Here is a 22594-nt window from a genome sequence, read left to right on the forward strand (position 1 = left end):
AGGATATGATATATCATGACGGCCTTTAGGAGGCGCTTGTGTGTTTAAAATTTGATAACCTAACTACTATGCACACTAATATTTACAATAAAATTATTGATAACCTAGGTTGCCCTCTCTTACTAACTGAAAAATAAATGATATTGATTGTATATCATAAAGAACCATGGCTCCGTAAAGGTTATACACGCCTGAGCCTACCAAATAAGAACCGGAAAAAAAGATAACCTAGGTTGGAACTAGCGCCCTAAGCGCTTTAGTCCGAGTGCAGGCAACGACCCTAAACTTTTCTTTACACTCACCAAAGCGTTCATGTAAGGTTTTATCCCGGCCAGACGGTGGTCCTCGGATGTTCTTGTCCTGGGAGGGGTGTGAAGATCATCCTCAGGAATTTGTTTTGGACGTTGAAGTTTGGATGGGTTTTAGCGCAGCCTCCAGACCAGCATGCCATATTCGATCACAGGGAGAATGATTTGCTTGTAAACAGCAAGCAGGGACAATGACGACCGGCGGTTGATCAAAGGGTACAGTAGTTTCGTTACACAAAACGTTACACTTCGTCACCGTCTTGTCAACCCGTTGGAAAATAAGTTTGCTGTCGAGGGTCAAGCGCGTAGTCGGCCTCATTGGTCCATTCTCAGTCGTGCCATTGAGGATGATTTTACAGTCCCCAGGCGGAACAAGTTTAGGGATTTGGAGTGGGGAAAATGATGACCTGGTCTCGCCGCGTTGATACAGATCTTCCAGCTGGTGAGGTAATCGGTCAGGGCATCCAGGCCTCGTTGGAGTTGCCACTAGCGCTCTGATTACTCTACCGTTGTATACAATGGAGGTGTCATCTGCTAACAGAGACAGAATGCCGCCTTCTGGAGGTTCTGGCATGTCGGAGGTGAATAGATTGAAAAGCAGGGGCCGAGGATACTGCGGGGACGCCTGCGACGATGTTGTGCGCATTGAACTCGCTCCGCTGATTGAGACCCGGAAGTCCTTGCGACAGGTAATTGTTGATAATTTTCACCAGGTAGCTGGGAAGATTGTAGCGTTGTAGTTGTACACCAGGCCATCATGCCATACATTGTCAAATGCCTTCTCGACATCTAGAGGCCATGGCGGATGTTTTGAGACAAACTTGTTCCGCCTGAGGACGTTGGTAACTCGAGGGTGTACAGTTGACCGACCGCGTCGGAAACCAAACTGCCTCGAGCAAGATGTTGAGATTTTCGGCAGACCTCAACCGGTGATGAAAAGCTTTTCGAATTGTTGATAACCCTGAGAGAAGGCTGATGGGACGATAACTTCTGGGGAGGAAGGATCCTTCCCAGGCTACCGGATGGGGATGACTTCCAGGACGATGGGAAGTAGTGAGCGAGACACTGATTAAAGATCAGCGAGAGGTGCTCAAAGAACGATGGCATCGAAGCCTAGGGCCTTCATGTTCTTCAATGATTTGATATAGGCCGTCAATTCGCCAGCTGAGGTCGTTGGGAATCAAATGGATGTTGTTAGCATGCTCGTTGACGGCTGCTTCGTGTGGACTGACGATGCTCTGCCCAAGATTGTGTGAGCTGACGAAGTGACGACCTATTTGGAACTTCTGCAGGAGTTATCAAGCGATCCCAGAGCCATTATTGTCTAGTGGGATCAAAGGTGGAATGGGCCGAGGCTTGGATTTTAGAATTTTGGTCATTTTCCAGAACGGCTTGCATAATCTGGGAGAGGTGGATCTTATTCGAGAAGTCGTTATTTTAGGTCCACCATTCTGGCCTTGATATTTTTGTGATTCGTAGCGTGCTTAAGCTCAGGCCCAGTACGCTGAAACTGCCTGCGAGTGACATTCCGCAATCGAATCAAATCTTTGGTGAGTGTATCGATGTTTAGGATTTGCTCACCGCCGAGCCGTCGGGACATGCTGCTTTGGCCACCGAGATTGCCTCTTCGATGGCGCACAGCTGGCGGTCGATACTTTCCGGCGTCTCCGGACGCACCTCGTAATAAATGGTGTTGTCGACGCATTGTCGAACGCTGCCAGTTCACTGATGGTAGTTTCGCCGTGACTGCTGGTGCCGATTGACCGCGGAGCCCACTTCCGCCACAACCGGGTATAGTGATCCGAGCTGAACTCCGGTAGACGACCGGCTGCGAGACGTGGACGTTCCGTTTGTTGTAGAGGCGAGGTTGCGTGGACACCGCCTACTCAGCCGAGTGGGGAATCCGGGCTCAAGATCGTAGTCTTCCTCCATGTCGTTGCTCCAGATGGAGCCGTTTCGATTGCCGCGACTGTTGATCCAGGCTTGATGTTTGGCATTTAGGTCGCCGGCAATGATATACTGGCCTTGCCTCCGCGTAAGTTTGACGATGTCCTCCGAAGGGAGCGCCGATGATCCATCGCCGGCTTTGGCTTGCGTTGGACAGACGCCATTGATTGATGTTGTAGCGAGAGAGATGGCACACCACACCCCTGGTCGGCGGTCGAGTCGCACGATGCGGAAGTCCGGGATGTGACGTTCACCTCCGGTTTTAGGTGCGTTTTGGTGATGAACGCCACGTCATTTCCTTCTCCTCAAGGAAATCCTTCAGCTAATTATTTTGCTCTTGAGCGAGCAGCAGCCAGTTGACCAGGCCCACTAGCAGCCATTTTCAATTATGAACATGCCAAGAGTGAAGACCGGTCTGAATCGGTTGCAACCACGCAGCCGAGTGCCGAGCTGGGAGAAGATTGGCATCAGCTGCTCAGGGTGTAGAGGGAGCAGATTCCTCCGGTGGGACGGCTTCCTGACTGCCGACAGAACCCAGGAGGAGGAGCGGGAACCATTCGCTGGTGGATGGTGCCGACGATGTGAAGTTTGGACCGATGCAGCTGCCGCTGCCAGTCGCTTGTGTGGCTATAGCGGTGGGAGTAAATCAACGACGGGGAGCCGGATGTGGAAAGTTCACCTCGTTGATTACAGGAACACGGTTCTTCTTCGGAATGGTCCTGGTGGAAGCCTTCTTCCGGATTTCCAGGAACTCGGCTCGCTTTGGGCAGCCCTTGTGGTGCTGATCGTTTGTCGCCACAGTTGCACTTGATCGGCCACCCATTTTGTCGCACCTGTCAGTCGGATGGGGTTCGCCACACTTGTTGCAGCGCGGCTTCATGCGGCAGTTCCTGGTGCCGTGCCGAAATTGAAGCAATTGGTATTGCGTGACATCGCAGTGCACTGGCTGATATCGCTCCCAGTCAACGACGGTGTAATTTATAACGTCAACCAGCTTCAAGTCCTTCCAGGTAGTGGAGCCGTGCGATGAATCAGGAGCTGGTCGCGATATCTCCTCGTCTTGTCGTGACGAGCGATCTTGTGCACGGCCACTGGCTTCAGTCCGCAAATATCGAGCTCTGCTTGGAGCTCTTCCTCCTTCATGTCGTGAAGTCCTCGCAGCAAAGCCTTGAGCGGCTTCGTGCCTGGGTCATGAGTGTAGTACTCATTCTGTGGACCTCGAGGAACTCCAGACGGATTGATGATGTTCCTTGTTCCGGCATTACTTGCCCCTCGCTGCAGAACCGAAAAGTACATTTCAGCCCTTAGCGATCAGTTGGCGAATTTTGGGCGTAAGTCCGGCGGATCGCAAACACGGGCGGGCACTCTCCTTCCGCTCCGGTTGCACCTGCGGCAGCTGCGATTGCCGCTTCTTCCTCTTTTCGGTGGATTTCCGGCGTCATCAAGCGGCGAGAACACGTTGCTCTGCAAAAGCTGCTTGAGGGGTACCGCGCCTCCAAGAGCAGTGCTCTTAGGCACTTTCCAGCGACCGAATCGGCCACCGAGTCTCCCATGACGGGTGCGGAGAAAATAACGCCAACGCGACGAAGCGAAAACGTAAACAGCGAACGAACGAAAAAAACTTGGAAAAATGCGCGAGCAAAAAAACACGTCCGTATGTGCTGTCTCGAACTGGAATGTCGCTTCCTCCCCTGATTCCGTCGTCAGGATAATGAGCCCTTCCGGCCAAGGGCGACCCATCGCTCTACACATCGGAGCAGCTAGTTCCGATTTTCACCAACCGGCAACGCGATCACCCGAGTTAACTATTCACGGACGTGATAGCCTTTTAAAAACCCTGATCAATCCACCTAGCGGTGATGGTGCCTTTCTCGTGCATTATGAAAATAGTATTTTGGCCATTACTCTGAGCCCATAGTCCGATCTGGCCAATTTTCAATAGGAAACAATGAGAGTATTCTGCGTCGAATGCAACTTTTGCGAGTAAATTGGTGAAGGATAAGTACCTGAAAAATGAGTGACATTTTTGGTGGGTGCACAGAGAACACACACACACACACACACACACACACACACACACACACACACACACACACAAACGGGGAGAAGTCTCAGGGATGAGTCCTGGGGCGCTCCAAAACGCGGAGGGTTACTACGAACAAGGGTAGTGGGCTGGGGCTGAACCCCGGTCAGGTACCTAAAAGGGGAGGAAGGACTGGAAAGGTCCGTCCACCAGGAAAGACGGTGATATACGGCAGGCTGAAAGTTCTCAGCCGCAACAGACCAGGGAAATAGAGGGGTGATCCTGGACCCTGGTCAAGAACAAGAGGAAACCGAAGACGTCAAGGGCCGAAAAGAAGGCCCAGGCGAATGAGGGTAGCAAGAAGTCAGGTAGGGCCATGCTCCAGGGCGATGCCTTAGTCATCACGGCGGACGAGGCTAAGCATCGGATGTTTTGAAGGCGATGAGGAGTGACGTCAAGCTCGGTGAACTCGGCGCCGACGTACGTCGAATAAGACGTACCGGATGGGCGAGATGATACCTCGAGTGAAGCGGGGCGTCTCGCAAAGGGCGCCGCCCACAAGAAGTTGGCGGAGGAGGTCCTAGGCGAGACGGTCAAGTGAGGGCACCTACAACGGAGGTGAATCTAAGGTAAAGACCCGGACAGATCACGAAGTCGAAGAGTCGTCACGGACTGCGGCGACAGGTGGAAGTGGAGACGACCACCGCAGCCGTTCGGCTACGGAAAGGTCCGGCAGGGGACGGTAGCATTGGTCTGGCTTACTCGCAGCGGACGCCCACGGTAGTCAAGTTAGGGAGCGTCAAGGTGGGAGGTCGGTATGCCCTGTGCGCATATACGAGCAACCGAAGTTTGCTTCAAGGCCTGAACCGGGGCACAAGCAATGGACTGCAAAGGCCCTGACAGAAGCACTCCTGCCGACGCTGCGGATTGAGGGACATAGGCACTGCACGAACCTCCCATTTTGATTTGTTCCAGCAAAGCTGTGAACAGAAGCACCCATGGGGGTTCGATGTGCCCGGCGTTTAAGCGTGCTGCAAAATCAAAGTGCAGGTAACGCAGCTGGCTTGCTCGGCTCGCCCGAGTGTTTGGTGTGCGCAGGCTTAGAGGAAACGGCGGAACACGTGTTGTTCGCCACGTTTTCGGCAATGCGTGACCACATGCTTGCCACATGTGGCTGGACACTACCCCGGACAACCTAGTTCGGAGGATGTAAAGATGAGTTGGCTGGAACGCCGTTTTATCGGCTATCGCCCAAATCGTCTCGGAGCTACACAGAAGGTGGCGCGTGGACTAGGATGGCTAGTCAGGCGCAATAAGAGGTGGTCCAAGGGATCGGAGTCGGCTGCATGGATCATACCGGTGGTCATGCTCTGTTCGAACTCGATCCTTTTATCGAACAAGGGCCGCGCGAAGAACAACATGGTATCGTCGCTTTCGCGGCGTCGGTCAACCAGGGGTTCCGAGCCCGAGGACGGAAAGGGTCCTCGTCAAGGCTGCAGGCGTAGGCCTCGTCGGCAAGTCCTCTGTGTGCTGGCGAATAGCCTATCGCAGAAAGGTCATTTGGGGTACGCGGCATCATCATTCTTGATACCAGTCGCAGAGGGAAGCAGGCGCGAAGTCGACCCTTCCCACCTTCCGAGGACATAGGGGCGGTAAGGCCACCTGGAAAGCCGGAACGCGCTGGCACGATACCATGGTGTTCTTCTGAAAAGCGAGTTAGATGTTCGGTGCTGCAAGGACACGCAGCTAACCTCGAGGGTGCGTTGTGCACTGGCCCCTTTGAAGCATTACTTTCTGGTTGTACCGAAGGGACTATGGGCTTGGCGGCAATGGAAACGGTTAGCGGGTCGGGGATGTAGTCCTGCCCCTCGTTTGCTGTCGGAGGTGGTCCTAACCGCATTCCTGGTCAACCCAGGATGTCTGTTGAGGATTCCTCCATTGTTTAGGAAGAAAAGAAAAACACACACACACATACACACAGACATCACCTCAATTCGTCGAGCTGAGTCGATCGGTATATAACACTATAGGTCTCCGGGCTCTATAAAAAGTGTTTGAGCGACATATAGCCTTTACGTATACTTAGTATACGAGATAGGCAAAACAACTACTCTACTTGCTAGTCTAAAACTGACTTTTTTTTCCATCAATGGTTTAATCACAACTCAATAAAATCATAATTGTCGAATTACTTTCCACTGCACACTTCACGTCGTCCTCCTCGTCCATCGTCCCTCGTCCGGTCTTCGTCCGCAATCCATATTGTCTCCTGTTTCTGATGTATTTCGTTGCCGACCAAAGGTAAGTGATGGTCAGCATTCTTCGTTGTCGTCTCGTGTCGTGAACAGGTGGCTTCGGCCGTTAACTCGACCTTCCTTAGAGATTCGGTTCCATACGAATCAGGTTGGCTGGAAAGGTTTTGAAAGATGTTGATGTTGACTGTTCGTTTCATTTGAGATGTTCCTAGATTTCTCGTTGAACTCAATCTAAAGGATCGTCTCCTGAAACAGCTGAGAATAATCAAATCAATTATGAGCGGAGAGAATGAAATTCCTCCTTGTACTGTCCAATGTGGCCAACTTAAACTTTTGGCCGATAAGCTAATGATGTCCAGTTCCTTTCTGTCTATATGCAACTTGAAGATGTTCCAAGCCGATGTAGAGAACTTCTGTGTTTACTTACTTCAATGCCGTCCAATGGTAGTCGCAATGATTCCCGGCAGATTCTGTGTTCTCTTGTGGTATGCAATATCGTTGATGCTTAGATAACAGTTATCAAAGTAGATAACGAATGATCCAGACAGATTTCTGTCGGTAATTCCACAATGTGATGATAATGTAAAATTTGCTGCTGAATTGATTAGCAGGTGTTGATCATCAAGATAGATGACTTGTAAGATGAGTGGATTCACCGTAAAATTCAAGTTGCGGAGCTCTTAGTAAACGTGGTAGGCATGTAAAATTATCTTATCATAGCATAGGAAATCCGCCGAAGCTCCGCCTTTTCGATGAATAATACCATTGTAAATCAGCTGATGGCTACACCTTTACATTGATCAATAAAGTGAATGATTTCTTCATTATAATTGCAACTGTGATGTTCCACCTCTTGATGAATACATCGCAAAACATTTGTTGGTTCTACCTTTACGTTGACCAACCAAGCAAAAATGATTTGTCACATATGTATATAGTACATTAACAACATGGTCCACTTCGAGAATCCCATATATTGGGCAACAGAGACATTCACACCATCTTGGGTTACAAAGATGACTAACGCCTAAAATGATTGGGTGCGATAATTGCAAATATTACACTAATTTTCATTTTGAAAATTTTAATTACATTTTCAACATTTCATTTTTAACAATGTGAACCATTCCACCGATTCTTTTAACTTTGTTAAAATTTTACAGTTCGATGGTTATTTCTGCCGTGGTTAAAAATAACCCTGCTCCGGAACATGGTTAGATTTGACATGTCGGTAATTAAACTTTGTTCGAGAGGAAATTGGCGCCAAATCCATTTCGTTCGAATAACTATCAATCTGTCAAAACTCAAATGGTCGGTTCTATGAATTTTAACCACGATGGGAAAATAACCATCGAAGTGTCAAATTTTAACTAAAAGTTAAATGAATCCGTGGAATGGTTCACACAAGATTCCAAAATGGGATCATGTGATGATTTCTAGGACATTATTTTGACATGTTATGCTGCACATTGAATTCACGTTAAGCACCCTCGCAATGATTAGTGGTTCTGAAAAGATCCATTCACAATGTTAGATGTAAATTTCCTCTTGAACGGTCAACTGGGAGTTTATGATTGTTTAAAACAATGAATCGATGTCTGCAGGAATACCAAACGCTTAACCGCTGTGCCATCGGCCGAGAAAATTGATCAGTAGTTGTCGTCGACACTCTATCGTCACACAGCCGTGCGCGCTTATGTTGGCTTCGACAATGACGGGCTGAAATGCCGATGATGCTGACCTGAGAATGCTGACGATTCTGCCTTGCCTAAAAAGGCTTAGGTTTGCGAATGCGTGGCTGAGACGATGATGCAACCGTTCAAACATTCCGACGATGCGCTGCTGTTATTGCTTGCCTTGCGGTCAGATTGAGAGGAAAATTGCGCTGCGCTATTTTATGCCTTCTTAGCAGACCCGCGTGAGCTCATTCGTTGACGTCGACCAATGAACGTGGTAATGGAATGATGCAAGAATGATGCGGTACCCATATTTATAGGTTCCCTGAGCTCATGTTTTCATTGGAAACAGTTTCATGCCTCATTGAAACAAGTTTTTCGGGTCTTATCAAGCATTATATATGAAAGGCATAATTGCTGTCGATTGAGGAGTTAACTGCAGAAATCTGTTCACTAGGGTGAAAGCTATTAACGTTTGAAATCTTTCAACACAGCGTAACGCGGCCGATTTAGAAATTTTGAAATGACACCCGGTATAGTAAAGAGAGACGTAAGTCCTACGTCAAAATTAGTTAGTGCTCCTGTCATAAAGAATTTTCTCCATCCATCACAAGTGTGGTGGTGTGGTAAGATCGACTGCGCTCTAGATCGATTTGCGTTATTTGAGCGAATTTTGAAAATTTATCTATTCAAGTTAGGAAGCTATGATTTTCCAAATACATTATATCGATGTGTGATTTCAAACGGGTCTGTAGGAATCGGTGTTTTTGAATTGAAAGTTTATCGGATGCCTGTCATATTTGCACTCGTTGCAGATTTGGCAGTTTGCTTATTGGAGAAAAATGTTCTAGAGATTTTTGTTTATTTTCGTCGGAACCTCAAGAGCCTTTGTGTGCTCATCACGGATGATCGTCCACTGTCGATCTTCCCTGCTAACATCTTCTAACATTCTTTGAGAGACGGATTCTTAAAGTTTTGTTTTGGCCAAAATGTTTTCGGTAAACTTCTTGTAATTTACCCATTAAATTTTCAGTAGTAAGTAGTCCGTTAATTCTAGAATGATCGTAATGTTTTTGAGTGACCTGCCATTAAATTTCGGACATTGGATAATGTTAAATTGATTTGTCGCCATTTCATCAATTTGGACGAGAGCTAAGACATGCTGAAAGCAGCAGTAAAGCAAGAGATGGAGCGTCATGTAAATAGTTCGTCTCAGTGGTTGCTAAAATGTTTAAAACCGTGTTGGAAAAAAAATGTCCGAAATTTAACGTGGACAGGCTTTACCTGAAAAATAGAATCTTCATTAGTGTTTGATATGGAAACTTCTATTCTTGGTATTCTGAAAAGGATGGGAAACAATCACTTTGTCAATGCCTTCTTTAAAACTATCTGTGGTTTAAAAATATTGATTGGTGATTCGGTAGCCTCAATATAAAGATCGTCGTCTCTTCGGCAGAGTGCTGTGTGCCAGTCATAGAGCACACAATTTACTATGATCTGCACAACGTTGGCTTTGGTTTATAAACGATTTTGTAATCGTGTACTTCCAGATATGCCTTCCATCGCTTAAGTTTGGCATGTGTTTTAGGTGACAAGCGAAAGTCAAGGTTGATGATCCGTTTTGGAATTTAGCACCATAGAGATAATTCCTAAATAGAGACCAGTAAAGGCCAGCATTTCTTTTTCCGGTACAGAGCATTTATTTAGAGGACGGCACCAATGGCATAGTCTGATGCGTCCGTTGTCAATACGAAAGGTTTATTGTAATCGGAAATAAGGATATCATCAGAGGATAGAATGGTTTTAAGCTGAAACAACGTTTTTCCAACTTGGATAAAGAAATTTTCTATTAGATGTAAGACTCTCTCCTCGTAAAAGATTTGTAAGGGGTTTTGCGATTTCGCAAAGTCCCTTACAAATCTGCGGTAATAGCTACCTGCCCAGGAATGAGCGAAGTTCCTAAGGTTTTTTGGTTCTGAATACCATTAATAACTTCTGATTTTTGTGCTCGGCTTAATTCCTGTACACATACAAAATTCTCACTCATTTTTAAGGTACTTATCTTTAACGGATTTGCTGTATTGAAATTTGGCGGAATCGGACTATGAAACGAGAAAGGCACCATTACCACTAGGTGGATTAATCTGGGGTTTTTTTTTATAGAGGAATGAAGGCAAATCTGCATACAGACACCTGAAATTATCACTCAGAGAGTAAGGTTTTCGTGGAAGGCAGAAGGCCATCCCGCCGCACCCACTAAACCCACCCACACGGAAGAAATAAACTACCCAATAGTGAGTTTAATTCACCCAACCTCGAACATCCGTACGGGAAGCCAAAATCGAGTAAGTAGGGTCGAAGTAGTTTTCCTTTACTCCCATGTTAAAAAAGTACTGTAAGCCTCTCGGCTGCTCAGAAGGAATTTGGGTGGCAAATTGTCGAGCACTGGGTCGTTAAAGCACAGATTTACACACTACACCACCGTTCACTTACCTTTAGCAGGAGCACTATAAACTGGAAACCTTGCAAAGAAAATAAACCAACCGGTTATCTTGACCAAAGCGGACCAAAATCAAGGTAAAGGTGTCTTCTTAAAGTGGACTACCAAGACCAAGGCTTGAATACCCCTTTCAGGTACGGAAACGGAACAACGCAATGCATATAGAATGCGGGAGTGCAGCTCTTAAATAACCTGACCACCAAATTTAGCTTACATATAATACATTTTTATTCGCCCCTGGGGCATTTTAAATAGAGACATTGGTGTACTTGCGCTTTTCTTTACTGTAGAGGGTGGTCGGCGGCGATGATCTCGTTGGCTAGCATTGGTGGCGGAGAAGACGGGGGACCTCCAGCGGAGAACGAGGATTTCGGGTCACGAGCCGGAGCGATCATGCGGCTTTCTGGCTTGGATGCTTCGGACTGCGTAGCAGCAGTACTTCGGATCGTCTCGGAGCTTCGTGGTTGACTTGACGGCGGGAAGTAGGCACGGAAATATCCCGAAATGGCGTTTGATGGAGGTGGCTAAGCTATCGGTAGCGGAAGGTGCACGGCTGCGATCCAACCCGCGTGATGGTGGCCGAGAATCGTGGTCGTCGATCGTCTTTTCGTCCGGGTGTGTCGACCTGCGACCTTAATTGGCGCGATGGCGGCTGTTGACTACGCCCCGTCGAAAACTGCAGCATCCGCACATACATCTACGTCACTGACAAATGAACAAGGCAAACCTGCAACCACACGAGCGATTGTTAATGAAAACCAGATGTACACAAAACCACGATAAAAGTGAATGCTACTAGTGTCCTAACTTAATGGAAATTTACTTAAATCTACGGCCTTAATCTAGTGTTTTCTATCTTATTACAATTGCTAACTACATACTAGTGTTGAACTCTATTAGGAATCTAAAGAAAAGTGAGAACTTAATGAAATTATAATTAGTAGCGCTGAACTCAGATTATAACCTATGTTTATCTCTAGTTCCTTAGTGCAGCTTCCTTAACTATTGCCTATTACGATCTTCCGCGAGGTAATCGATAGCCTAGACACCAAGGTGAGCTAAATTATTACTATATCTTAAACAACGTCATGAAATCTAAGATAAGTGTTTAACACTAACAACTTTTCGTAGAAGAGATCAATTGAAAAATCAGGCACCACACGTTTCTCCTTGCCAGCTACCTCTGAGCCAATACCGTAGATAGGTGAGACACTATAAGTGTTTTGAATCACATGTTGCTGATACAAACTTTTTGTAGATTTCGTTCGGAACAGGATTTCAATGACTCTTTGCACGTAATCAGCGAAAACCACTAAAGTATTCTTTTTGTATTTAAGCGATTCTTTATCTAAGAAAAATAATTTGTTTCTCAGGAATTTTATAACTTTCGTCCGTTGAAATAAAACTATCTGGAAGGAAGTTCATGGAATTTAATTCAATTCGCTGTAGCCAACAACAGCGGCTGTTGCCGGCGGTTGCCAACGGAGCTTCGTCTGGATAGGAGGGCCAGCGACCGGAATTGGCACGATGGAGGTTAGTGACGGCGGATACCAATCGAAATTCGTCTGACTAACAGGGCCTGCTACCGTAAGCGACGTGATGGCGGCTGGTGACGACGGTTGCCAATCGAAATTCGTCTTAATGGGAGGGCCTGCGGGACTGCGACCAGGTGGGCGCGATGGTGGCTGAGAGTGGCGATGGTCTTTTGTCTATCCTCGTAGACCGCACTAGATCCCTATATGGCGTTCTTCCTGCTTATTCCGTTGTCGACCAACGCTCCTGGATGCCACTGCAGAGTAAAATGTCCAACGGGGTCACTCCCGAGGACAAAGAAAGACAAGAAAAGGCCCGAGAGCAGATTCGGACCTTTTCTTCTACACTAATTAGCACCTACTGAAGGTGAATTGGCTTGATTTTCGAGGCTATTATCTTTTCATAATAGCTTCAAGGTTTTAAGTATGAGGTATTTCTAGCACAAATTCACTACATTGTTACCAGCGGTAACATTTAATAATCACACTTAAATAACTAAAGCGTGAAGTTCTTTTGATTTTTCAAACGGTGAATTTAAATTTATGGGGTGGGTGATCGAAACGCAAACCAGGCGAGTGAGCAACCTCCACCCGTGTGATTGAAGGATAGGAGGAAAGACCAAACGCGCGCTTGTGAAGAATGAGTACCCAAGCCAGAAGAGAGGAAGCAAAAACCCAGGGCGATTGGTGAGGAGTCTGTCTTGTGGTTTGATGGTTGAAAGTAGTGCTTGTATTTTTAAAAGTGATTTTCGGCGTGCCTTTCCACCAGCGACGCTAACAACCGGGTCATTTGACTGCCACGTCATCACAGCTATCTGGTTGGGAATTTCCACACCAGCGTTTTTTTCTATCCGGACACCCTTAGTGGGTAAACCGGAGCGCTACTTCGGTTACATTTTCCCTGTTCGGCCACATTAACACTCCTGTCGGCTGCCGGCCGCCATTGCTGGTACGACCGCATGATTCAAACACACGTCGGCTAGATCCTCGCCCGGCCTCCCACCAGCGGTTCAGGACTCGTGGCCCGCTAGGCCACCGTCAAGCCACCCGCCGGCTGCACCACCGCTAAGAACCCGTCAGCTACGTTCCCGCCAAGGCACCCGTCGGCAGCATCATCGTCCGACGACCAGTTGGCCATAGTGTCGACCAAGAACCGGTTGCCGCTTTACCACCCTTCGGCTGCATCATCGTCCGACGACCAGTTGGCCATAGTGTCGACCAAGAACCGGCTGCCGCTTTACCACCCCGTTGGCTGCATCACTGTCTGGCAAAGTGTTGGCCACATCATCGCCCGGTGGCGGCTTTATCGCCCATTAGCCGCATCGCCACATTGCCACATCCGTTGGCTCCCGCATCGTTCAACTGCTCGACGGCCACCTCGATCATCCGTTGGCCGCATCACTGAACAGCTTCCCGGCGGCCGCATTCCGCAACGCGACCCGTCTACCAAATCGTTCATCGCCGTTCGGCAACCCGTCGCCCACCTCGCCACCTAGTCACCCGCCGGCTACCTAATCGTACAGCCGACGGCCTCCTGCTATTCATCCACCCGTAAGTGTTATTCGCCGTTTGAATAAAAGTCTTTGTTAAAATTTAAAAATAATCACAGTTAGGCCTCCACATTCCCGAAAACCTCCCCACACCAGTGACCCTGAGACCCGGAACAAAAGAGGCCTTCTGCGCCCACCCCAGACGGCTGCCGTGGCTAGACCAGCAGCTGGGGGTTTAGGCCAGTTCCCTTCAGGAACTGAACGGTTCCGGGGCCACAAAATTTAGAGTCTTACAACATATGCATGCACTTTTTAACTATTTAAGTTTTTTTTTCTACTGGAACTGGAACAACTGTCTTTGTAGTCCAGACAGGAAAGAAGAACCCAATTAGTCTACGGTCTAATTTTATTACTTTTTTTTCCTATTTCTTTACTCTCTTCTCTCTTTACTTTTACGAAAAATCGGAATGTCATCCTTCGATCCTTCGTAACAGTTGGCAGCACTTCCGCGCAGGGTTTTAATTGGGCCAACACCGTTACGGGTTGTTGTCCATGTTCAAACCGCGGAAAGTACAGTGGGAATGATTGGAGTGCTATTCATTTTTTTAACGTTAGTGCCGAATCTTTTATTTCGAACAGCTGGGATCGCCACCAGTAAGGCTGTCCTACTATTATCATGGACGGACTAGGTGTTAGGATCTTACTGGCGTGGGGGACAAGACATGGGGATGCTTGTGGAGGAGCCAACAAGCTACAAAATTGGGACCAACGGTTACAGTACCCAACGGAAAATTTATTTACCCAAATGTAAGTTTAATTCACTCAATTTCGACCTCAGGTAATAAAACTCAAAATTGGCTTCCCGTACTGAACTGGCGTCGTTGGATTGTTTGGCTCCTTTGTTTTTGACAACAAAAGAAAGAGTGGATGAAAGAGAAGAGAAAAAATAACTCAAAAGTAAGTTTAAAAATACTCAATTTTGGGTACTTTTTTTCCTCCGTGCAAGCAACAGAAGGTTACTTGAGTTACCCTCTCTACTAATACCCTGGATCCCCCATGAACTGCCTCCCAGCATTACTTCTGGGGGATACGCAGTACTTAATGTACTCGCCCATTCACGCTTACACAGGCACTCATCCCGTATGAGTCTTACTTGGGTGCTCTCTCTAACACACACCCTGACACTCTTTCTGATGCACCATATGAGTCTGGGGGCAGCAGGGACTTTGTCCAAGGGCTTGACGACCCCTCCCCATGGCCACTGCGAGTTAGACCGGGACCATCGTCCCTAACCCCTAATACCAAGGTGTCAAGCGACCCGTGCCGAGGGGATGCATGGCCAGGGGGGTGAAAAATTAAGCCAGGCCTTTAACGGAGCCTGTGGGGTACCTGGGCACCCTCCACAGTAATTGTCCCTTACCGCGTCATGCTGGGCTCTGGCGTGGTGGACCTCTTTTCCCGAGCAACTCGTGGAACAAAAATCGAAAACCAAGTCAATTCTTCAATTAGTCGTAGTAGTGTAGGCGACAACCCCTTCGCAAGAGGTGGGTTGTTCAGGTCTCCGCCTAGGAGGCTAGCGGCAATAGTCGGCAGCTCAGTGCGCAGCGCCAGCGTGGGTCACTTAACCTTCATCTCGGCTAAAAAAACGCCGGTAGAGGTTATTGACGGCCCATGGCTTGTGGAGGCGATGAACCGCAAACGCGATCGGCTTTCGGCCTTCGAGGTGGCGACGGAACAGCTGGACGCCATAATCGACTTTGCGTTATCGAAGCATAATATCAGTAAGGACCTCAAGAGGAGCTTGCTGAACCTTCGAAAGTCGATGTTGGACGCCAAGCTGCAGAGGGCGGTCGGGACGGCCAAGTCTAAACCCGTGAAATCCGTGGAGTCGAGGTTACCCAGACTGAGGTCCAAGGATTCGTGGACTCAGGCAAGGTCGATTCGACCGAGGGCGTACCAGCGAAGACGGTGGTGCCAAAGTCTACCTAGGCTGAGGCTGAAGTATTCGCGGGCACGTCGGGGGTGACTGCTCCAACGGAGCAGACACAAAAACGGGGGAGACAGTCTCCAGGGGATGAGCTCCCTGGGGGCCGCTCCAAAACGCGGAGGGTTACTACCCCGAACAAGGGTAGTGGGGCTGGGAAGCTGAACCCCGGCCAGGTACCTCCAAAACCGGGGGAGGAAGGACCTGGAAAGGTTCGTCCACCCAGGAAAGACGGTGGTAAGGGGTTACGGCAGCTGAGAGCTCTCAGCCGCACCAGACCAGGGAAATAGAGGGGTATGACGCCTCCTGGACCCTTGTCAAGACCAAGAGAAAACCGAAGACGTCAAGGGCCGAAAAGAAGGCCCAGGCGAATGAGGGTAGCAAGAAGTCTAGGGGCGATGCCCTAGTCATCAAAACGGACGAGGCTAAGTACTCGGACGTCTTGAAGGCGATGAGGAGTGACGTCAAGCTCGGTGAACTCGGCGCAGACGTACGTCGAATAAGACGTACCCGGATGGACGAGATGATCCTCGAGCTGAAGCGGGGCGTCCCGCAAAAGGGCGCCGCCTACAAGAAGTTGGCAGAGGAAGTTCTAGGCGAGACGGTCAAGGTTAGGGCACTTACGACGGAGGTGAATCTAAGGGTTAAAGACCTGGACGAGATCACCGAAGTCGAAGAGCTCGTCACGGCACTGCGGCGACAGTGTGAAGTGGAGACGCCCACCGCAACCGTTCGGCTACGGAAAGGTCCGGCAGGGACGCAGGTAGCATTGGTTCGGCTATCTGCAGCGGACGCCTCCAAGGTAGTCAAGTTAGGGAGCGTCAAGGTGGGATGGTCGGTATGCTCTGTGGGCATATACGAGCAACCCGAAGTTTGCTTCAAGTGCCTGGAACCGGGGCACAAGCAATGGGACTGCAAAGACCCTGACAGAAGCAATCTCTGCCGACGCTGCGGATTGGAGGGACATAAGGCACAATGCTGCACGAACCCTCCCAATTGTTTGATTTGTTCCAGCAAAGCTGTGAACAGCAAGCACCCCATGGGGGGTTCGATGTGCCCGGCGTTTAAGCGTGCTGCAAAATCACAGTGCAGATAACGCAGCTGGATTGCTTGGCATCGCCCGAGTGTTTGGTGTGCGCAGGTTTAGTGGAAACGGCGGAACACGTGTTGTTCGTGTGCCCACGTTTTCGCGCAATGCGTGACCACATGCTTGCCACATGTGGTCTGGACACTACCCCGGACAACCTAGTTCGGAGGATGTGTAAAGATGAAGTTGGCTGGAACGCCGTTTTATCGGCTATCGCCCAAAGCGTCTCGGAGCTACACAGAAGGTGGCGCGTGGACTCAAGGATGGCTAGTTCAGGCGCAAATAAGAGGTGGTCCAAGGGATCGGAGTCGGCTTCATGGGTCATACCGGTGGTCATGCTCTGTGGTCGAACTCGATCCTTTTATCGAACAAGTGGCCGCGCTAAGAACAACATGGTATCGTCGCTTTCGCGGCGTCGGTCAACCAGGCGGGTTTCGAGCCCGAGGACGAAAAGGGGCCCTCGTCAAGGCTGGGGCAGGCGTAGGCACCGCATCGGCAAGTCCCTCTGTTTGGGATGCACGCGGCTTCATCATTCTTGATACCAGTCGTGCAGAGGGAAGCAGGCGCGAAGTCGACCCTTCCCACCTTCCGAGGACATAGGGCGTGGTAAGGCCACCTGGAAAGCCGGCAATGCGCTGGCACGATACCATGGTGTTCTTCTAAAAAGCGAGTCACGATGTTCGATGCTGCAAGGACACGCAGCTAACCTCGAGGGTGCGTTGTGCACTGGCCCCCCTTTGAAGCATTACTTTCTGGTTGTACCGAAGGGACGATGGGCTTGGGGGCAATGGAAACGGTTTAGCGGGTCGGGGATGTAGTCCTGCCTCCCCCGTTTGCTGTTGAAGGTGGCCCCTAACCCCGCACTTCCTGGACAACCCAGGATGTCTGTTGAGCAGATTCCCAATCCATTGCTTAGGAAGAAAAAAAACCATGTGGGACATACTTAGGTTCTCACCTCTAACATGCCACGCGAGGCTGACTTGGATGCTCACTCTACTCTCCTCTGCCATGCCTCGAAGTGTCGATAGCGATAGGTACCAACAGTTCTACGCTACGACCCTCATTCCTCGGCAGTCCATACTAACACCTACCCGATCAAGAAGACATAACAAAATTATAACAAGGGGAGTTATTTATTTCAGAAGACACACTTTTATCGAATTTTCTAATTATAACACAAGTTGTTTTAAAAAACAACCATTGATAAAATTGAGTTATAATTTTGTTATGGATTCCTGATCGGGTATGCGCTCACTCTTCTGCCATGCCTCTGCAAGCTGCAGGCAACCTGAGTGGTTGCAGTCGAAACTGCGTTCCACATCTCCACCACATCCTCTAGATAAGAGTATCCGAGGTTGTGTCCCGACAGCAAACGTCTAGCATAGCTCTTCTTTCGTCGTCGAAACGAACGGTGTTAGGCCATTTGACCGAATTCCGTTTGACCGAACGGGTCGTTTGGCCGAATAGTTAAAAAAATTGACCTAAATTTACGAGTGGTCCTTCTTCCTACTTGCTTCTTCTTTCTTCTTCCTTCATCCTTATTCCTTCTTTCTTTTTTCTTCGTTCTTCTTCTTTCTTCCTTCTTCCTCCTTCTTCCTTCTTTCTTCTTCCTTCTTCTTTCTTCCCTCTTTCTTCTTCCTTCTTTCTTCTTTCTTCTTCCTTCTTCCCTCTTCCTTCTTCCATCTTTTTTCTTTCCTCTTCCTTCTTCCTTCTTCATTCTTTATTCTTCCTTTTTCCTTCTTCCCTCTTCCTTCCTCCTTCGTTTTTCTTCCTTCTTCTTTCTTCCTTCTTCCTCTTCCTTCTTCATTCTTCCTTCTTCCTTCTTCCTCGTTCCTTCTTTTTTCTTTCTTCTTCCTTCTTTCTTCGTCCTTCTTCCTTCTTTCTTCTTCCGTCTTCCTTCTTCTTTCTTCCTTCTTCCTTCTTCTTTCTTCCTACTTCCTTTTTTCCTTCTCCTGCTTCCTTCTTCTTTCTTCCGTCTTCCTTCTACCCTTCTTCCTTCTGCCTTTTTCCATCTTCCTTATTCCTTCTTCTTTCTTCCTTTTTCCTTCTTCCTACTTCCTTCTTCCTTCTTTTTTCTCCCTTCTTCCTTCTCCCTTTTTCCTTCTTCCTTCTCCCTTTTTCCTTCTTCCTTCTTCTTTCTTCCTTCTTGCTTCCCACTACTCACTTCGTAAGGAAACGTATTTCAACTATTCGGCCAAATGACCCTTTCGGCTAAATGGCATTCGGCCAAACGACATTCGGAAAAAATGACCCTAAACCAACCTGTGTAGGTACTGCCGGAAGCAGCCGTGGTCTGACAGGACTTGTGTCAGATGGAAGTGAACTTCCTCATGGGGTCTCTCCACCCAGCTCGATATGTTAGGTATCAGATACGGCAACGCCTGCCAGTAGCCTACGTCTACTGGCACACACCTTGGAAATGTTGGACATCATCCTCGATAATGCTGCAACAGCAGTCGAAGCCCTCTGAAGTCGTCTATTACGACCCCAAGAAGCTTCAAACTCCGCTTGATGCGATCGCGACTTCACCCACGTGAATCACTGCATGTTGAACCGACTTGCGGTTGTTGACGATAACCACCTCCGTCTTATGTTGAGCGAGCTGAAGGCCTCTGGCGCTCATCCAATCCTCCACCGTGCTGATCGCGTGTGCTGCGGTCAGTTCTACCTACAAACCCAAGGTTTTCTACAAAAAGATAGACCTACGATGCGTAATTAGCCATCACCGGGTAATCAATATTCGAGCAACGCCTAACAATATACCTTTTGTCATCAACAGAGTTTGTTACTGACAAACGCACTTCGCAACAAACCTTTATTGAATCAATTGCCTTGCATGCGCCTATTTTTCCGAGAATACGATAGCATAAAACCGAAACTTGCTGTGGAGATAATGCAAAATAACGGGATAAATAGTTAGCAACAAAATTGTCTTCTTTTTTGTTGCTGGCAACATTTTTCGGATCTTTGTCATTATTATCTCCAATAAAAACAACGCTTTGTCGTTAGTGCTCTTTTGTCACTTGTTTCGCATGCGCATCCAAGAAAAAATGATTCCCTGACCACCACTACTTCGTTTTACAGACAATAATGGTGGTCATATTCAAAGACGGTATAACATGACTGAGTACCCCCGTGTACAAACCGGGGGTTTGTTACAGCTGTAGGACAAATGGCCACGATCGCGAGAAGTGTTCAAAGTCTAAGCAAATCTGTTCCATTATCATCTAAGTTATGAGGCAGGTATGTATTAATTCGTCGCTAGATAACGCGATAGGTCTTTTACAAATTTGATAACAATTTCTCGTAACAAATTGCATTCAACAGGTGCTACGCCTAGTTGATCACAATGAATTTTATAACGATCGACCATTGTGTTCAAAAGTTATAGGGAAACTAAGGAAAAAATATCAAACCATACAAGGGTATTGTTTTGGCTAAATGCGAGGAATGCAGTATCATTACTAGGTGCATGAAGTAGGTTTTTATTCATCTACAGTTGCGTCTCCACATCTCGATATTGAAGGGACCATCGGGATAGGGAAAGATCGAGGAACGGAAGGAAAATTGAAATGGGTATTAGATCCAAAAAACTTCGTTGCTATGAAAAACGACAACATAATAAATGTCATTTCCTGATGTTGGTTGGTTTGTTATTGTCCAAAGATGGTCTAGTAGCCTACAAATTTGGACATATCGCCATAACAAGAGTGAATCGAGAACAAAATATGATTAGAAGAGAAATATCGAGATGTAGAATGCTCAAATGGATGTAGATTGGAGGGACCGAGGAAACCATCGTCATAGGCAGATATAGAAAATTGAGATGTAGAGAGTCGACTGTATATATACAATATACATATATGAGCAAAGACTAACTAAGACGTTCATGTCCTATACAACTGCCCAGTTTTTTTGCGCTCATGCAGTACTAGCAAAGAAATTATCATACCCCCATCTGAAATCACCTTGCTCTGTAAAAAAAACTAAGCAACTATTACTTCATCATAGTTGCCAAGGCGATTTGGTAAATGTTTGAAAAGTCAAAACATAATGCACCGTTGAAAATAGGATTGGTTTTAAAAAATGGCTTTCTTGGTACTTAAAACTGAATAACTTATTTATTATTTCAGAGTCCAAAGGAGGAAACGAATCAGTCATCATATAATTATTATCAGACGACGAAAATAAAAGCAATAAAAGCTGCAAGTTTATTCTAAAAAGAGTCTATTCTGCCTAGTCGTCGAAAATCCACAAATTTTCGTTCATAACTATTGGTGAAGATTTGGCATGAAATACCTCTTTTTCTCTGGATAGATATCAGACTTTTCCCAATCAATGATAACTGTAAAACTGAGTCTTGTAATTTTTTTTTTCGAGAGTTGACCAGTTGTAGTCTTAATAGACTGTTATCAAGGCTGGGCTCTCCATGTGATACACAATACTAGCAGACGACTCAAGCTATGTTGCTCACTAGGTCACTGCGGCCGGGTGTTGTATTGTGATCATTTCGATGTATTTCCCTTCCCACAGTCAGCTTCTACAGTCAGTCAGTCATAAACCGAACAAATAATGGAAGCTCAGCACATTTTTTGTTCAGGTGTGCCACTACGACCAATTATCTTCTTCTTTCTTCTATATATATAAAACCAATCTATGTATGTATGTTCGCTAACTACTTCTGAACCACTTGGCCGATTTCAACCAAATTTGGTACAGACATTCTCTATCCTCAGAGGAAGTTAACAAAGGGGTGGGATGGTCATGTAGAAAAGGGGGGGGGGTGGTGGGAGGGGTTTTGTTCAGAAAACGAACAATTCTGTGTAACTTTCAACTCCCAGGACCGATTTCAACCAAATTTGGTACAGACATTCTCTATCCTCAGAGGAAGTTAACAAAGGGGTGGGATGGTCATGTAGAAGAGGGGGAGGGGGGGGGGGAGGGGTTTTGTTCAGAAAACGAACAATTCTGTGTAACTTTCAACTCCCAGGACCGATTTCAACCAAATTTGGTACAGACATTCTCTATCCTCAGAGGAAGTTAACAAAGGGGTGGGATGGTCATGTAGAAAAGGGGAGGGGTGGTGGGAGGGTTTTGTTCAGAAAACGAACAATTCTGTGTAACTTTCAACTCCCAGGACCGATTTCAACCAAATTTTGTACACATATTCACTACGAGGAGGTAATCATATGGGAGGATTTGGGAAAGGGAGGGGTCTGGAGGAGGGGTTTTGTTTAGAAAACGGGCAATTCAAAGTAAATCATGAACCCCTGTACCGATTTCAACCAAATTTGGTACACACATTCTACATCATAAGGAAAAGATAACAAAGGGGATGGGATGGGCATTGGAAAAAAGGGGAGGGTATAGGGGGAGGTGTTGTCTTTGGAAAACGAGCAATTCAGTGTAACTCCCAACCTCCAAGACCAATTCCAACCTGATTTGGTATACATATTCTCTATTTTTGAAAGATGTTTATTGAAAAGGTAGAAGGGCCAAGGTGACAATGGGTCAAATGGGGGTGAGAATGGGTCACTGTTTCAACTACTTAGAATGATTGTAGAATGGATTCAATGTATCTAAGGGCAAGAAGACTAAAATATAGAAGACCTTTTTGAACGATTTTGCTATCCGACCTCCAGGCTGCCGGTGAGAGCGATGACCCATTGTCACCCCCCAGACCCATTGTCACCCCCGATGGCGGTAATATATGGTTATATTTTATATAACTCAATGTTTGTATGCATGTGTGTATATTCCAGCATAACTTCTGAACCTCTTAGCCGATTTCA

At 47.3% G+C, this 22594-nt stretch overlaps 2 protein-coding genes across 5 annotated transcripts in view; both read left to right on the top strand.

Annotated features, from left to right (window-relative positions):
* The window catches only part of LOC134206285 (actin nucleation-promoting factor WASL), a 334646-nt gene that overhangs the window by 109497 nt on the left and 202555 nt on the right, over positions 1-22594 (top strand). The gene's annotated exons all lie outside the window — the stretch shown is intronic.
* The window catches only part of LOC134206284 (inositol polyphosphate-5-phosphatase A-like), a 103125-nt gene continuing 100552 nt past the window's right edge, over positions 20022-22594 (top strand). For both annotated transcript variants that reach the window (XM_062681982.1, XM_062681981.1), the window contains exon 1: positions 20022-20045. In XM_062681982.1, the coding sequence (XP_062537966.1) occupies positions 20037-20045 (9 nt within the window). In that variant the 5' untranslated portion in view covers positions 20022-20036. The remainder of the gene's footprint in view (positions 20046-22594) is intronic.

The sequence above is a fragment of the Armigeres subalbatus genome, chromosome 1, assembly GCF_024139115.2.
Source record: "Armigeres subalbatus isolate Guangzhou_Male chromosome 1, GZ_Asu_2, whole genome shotgun sequence".
NCBI classification, from domain to species: domain Eukaryota; kingdom Metazoa; phylum Arthropoda; class Insecta; order Diptera; family Culicidae; genus Armigeres; species Armigeres subalbatus.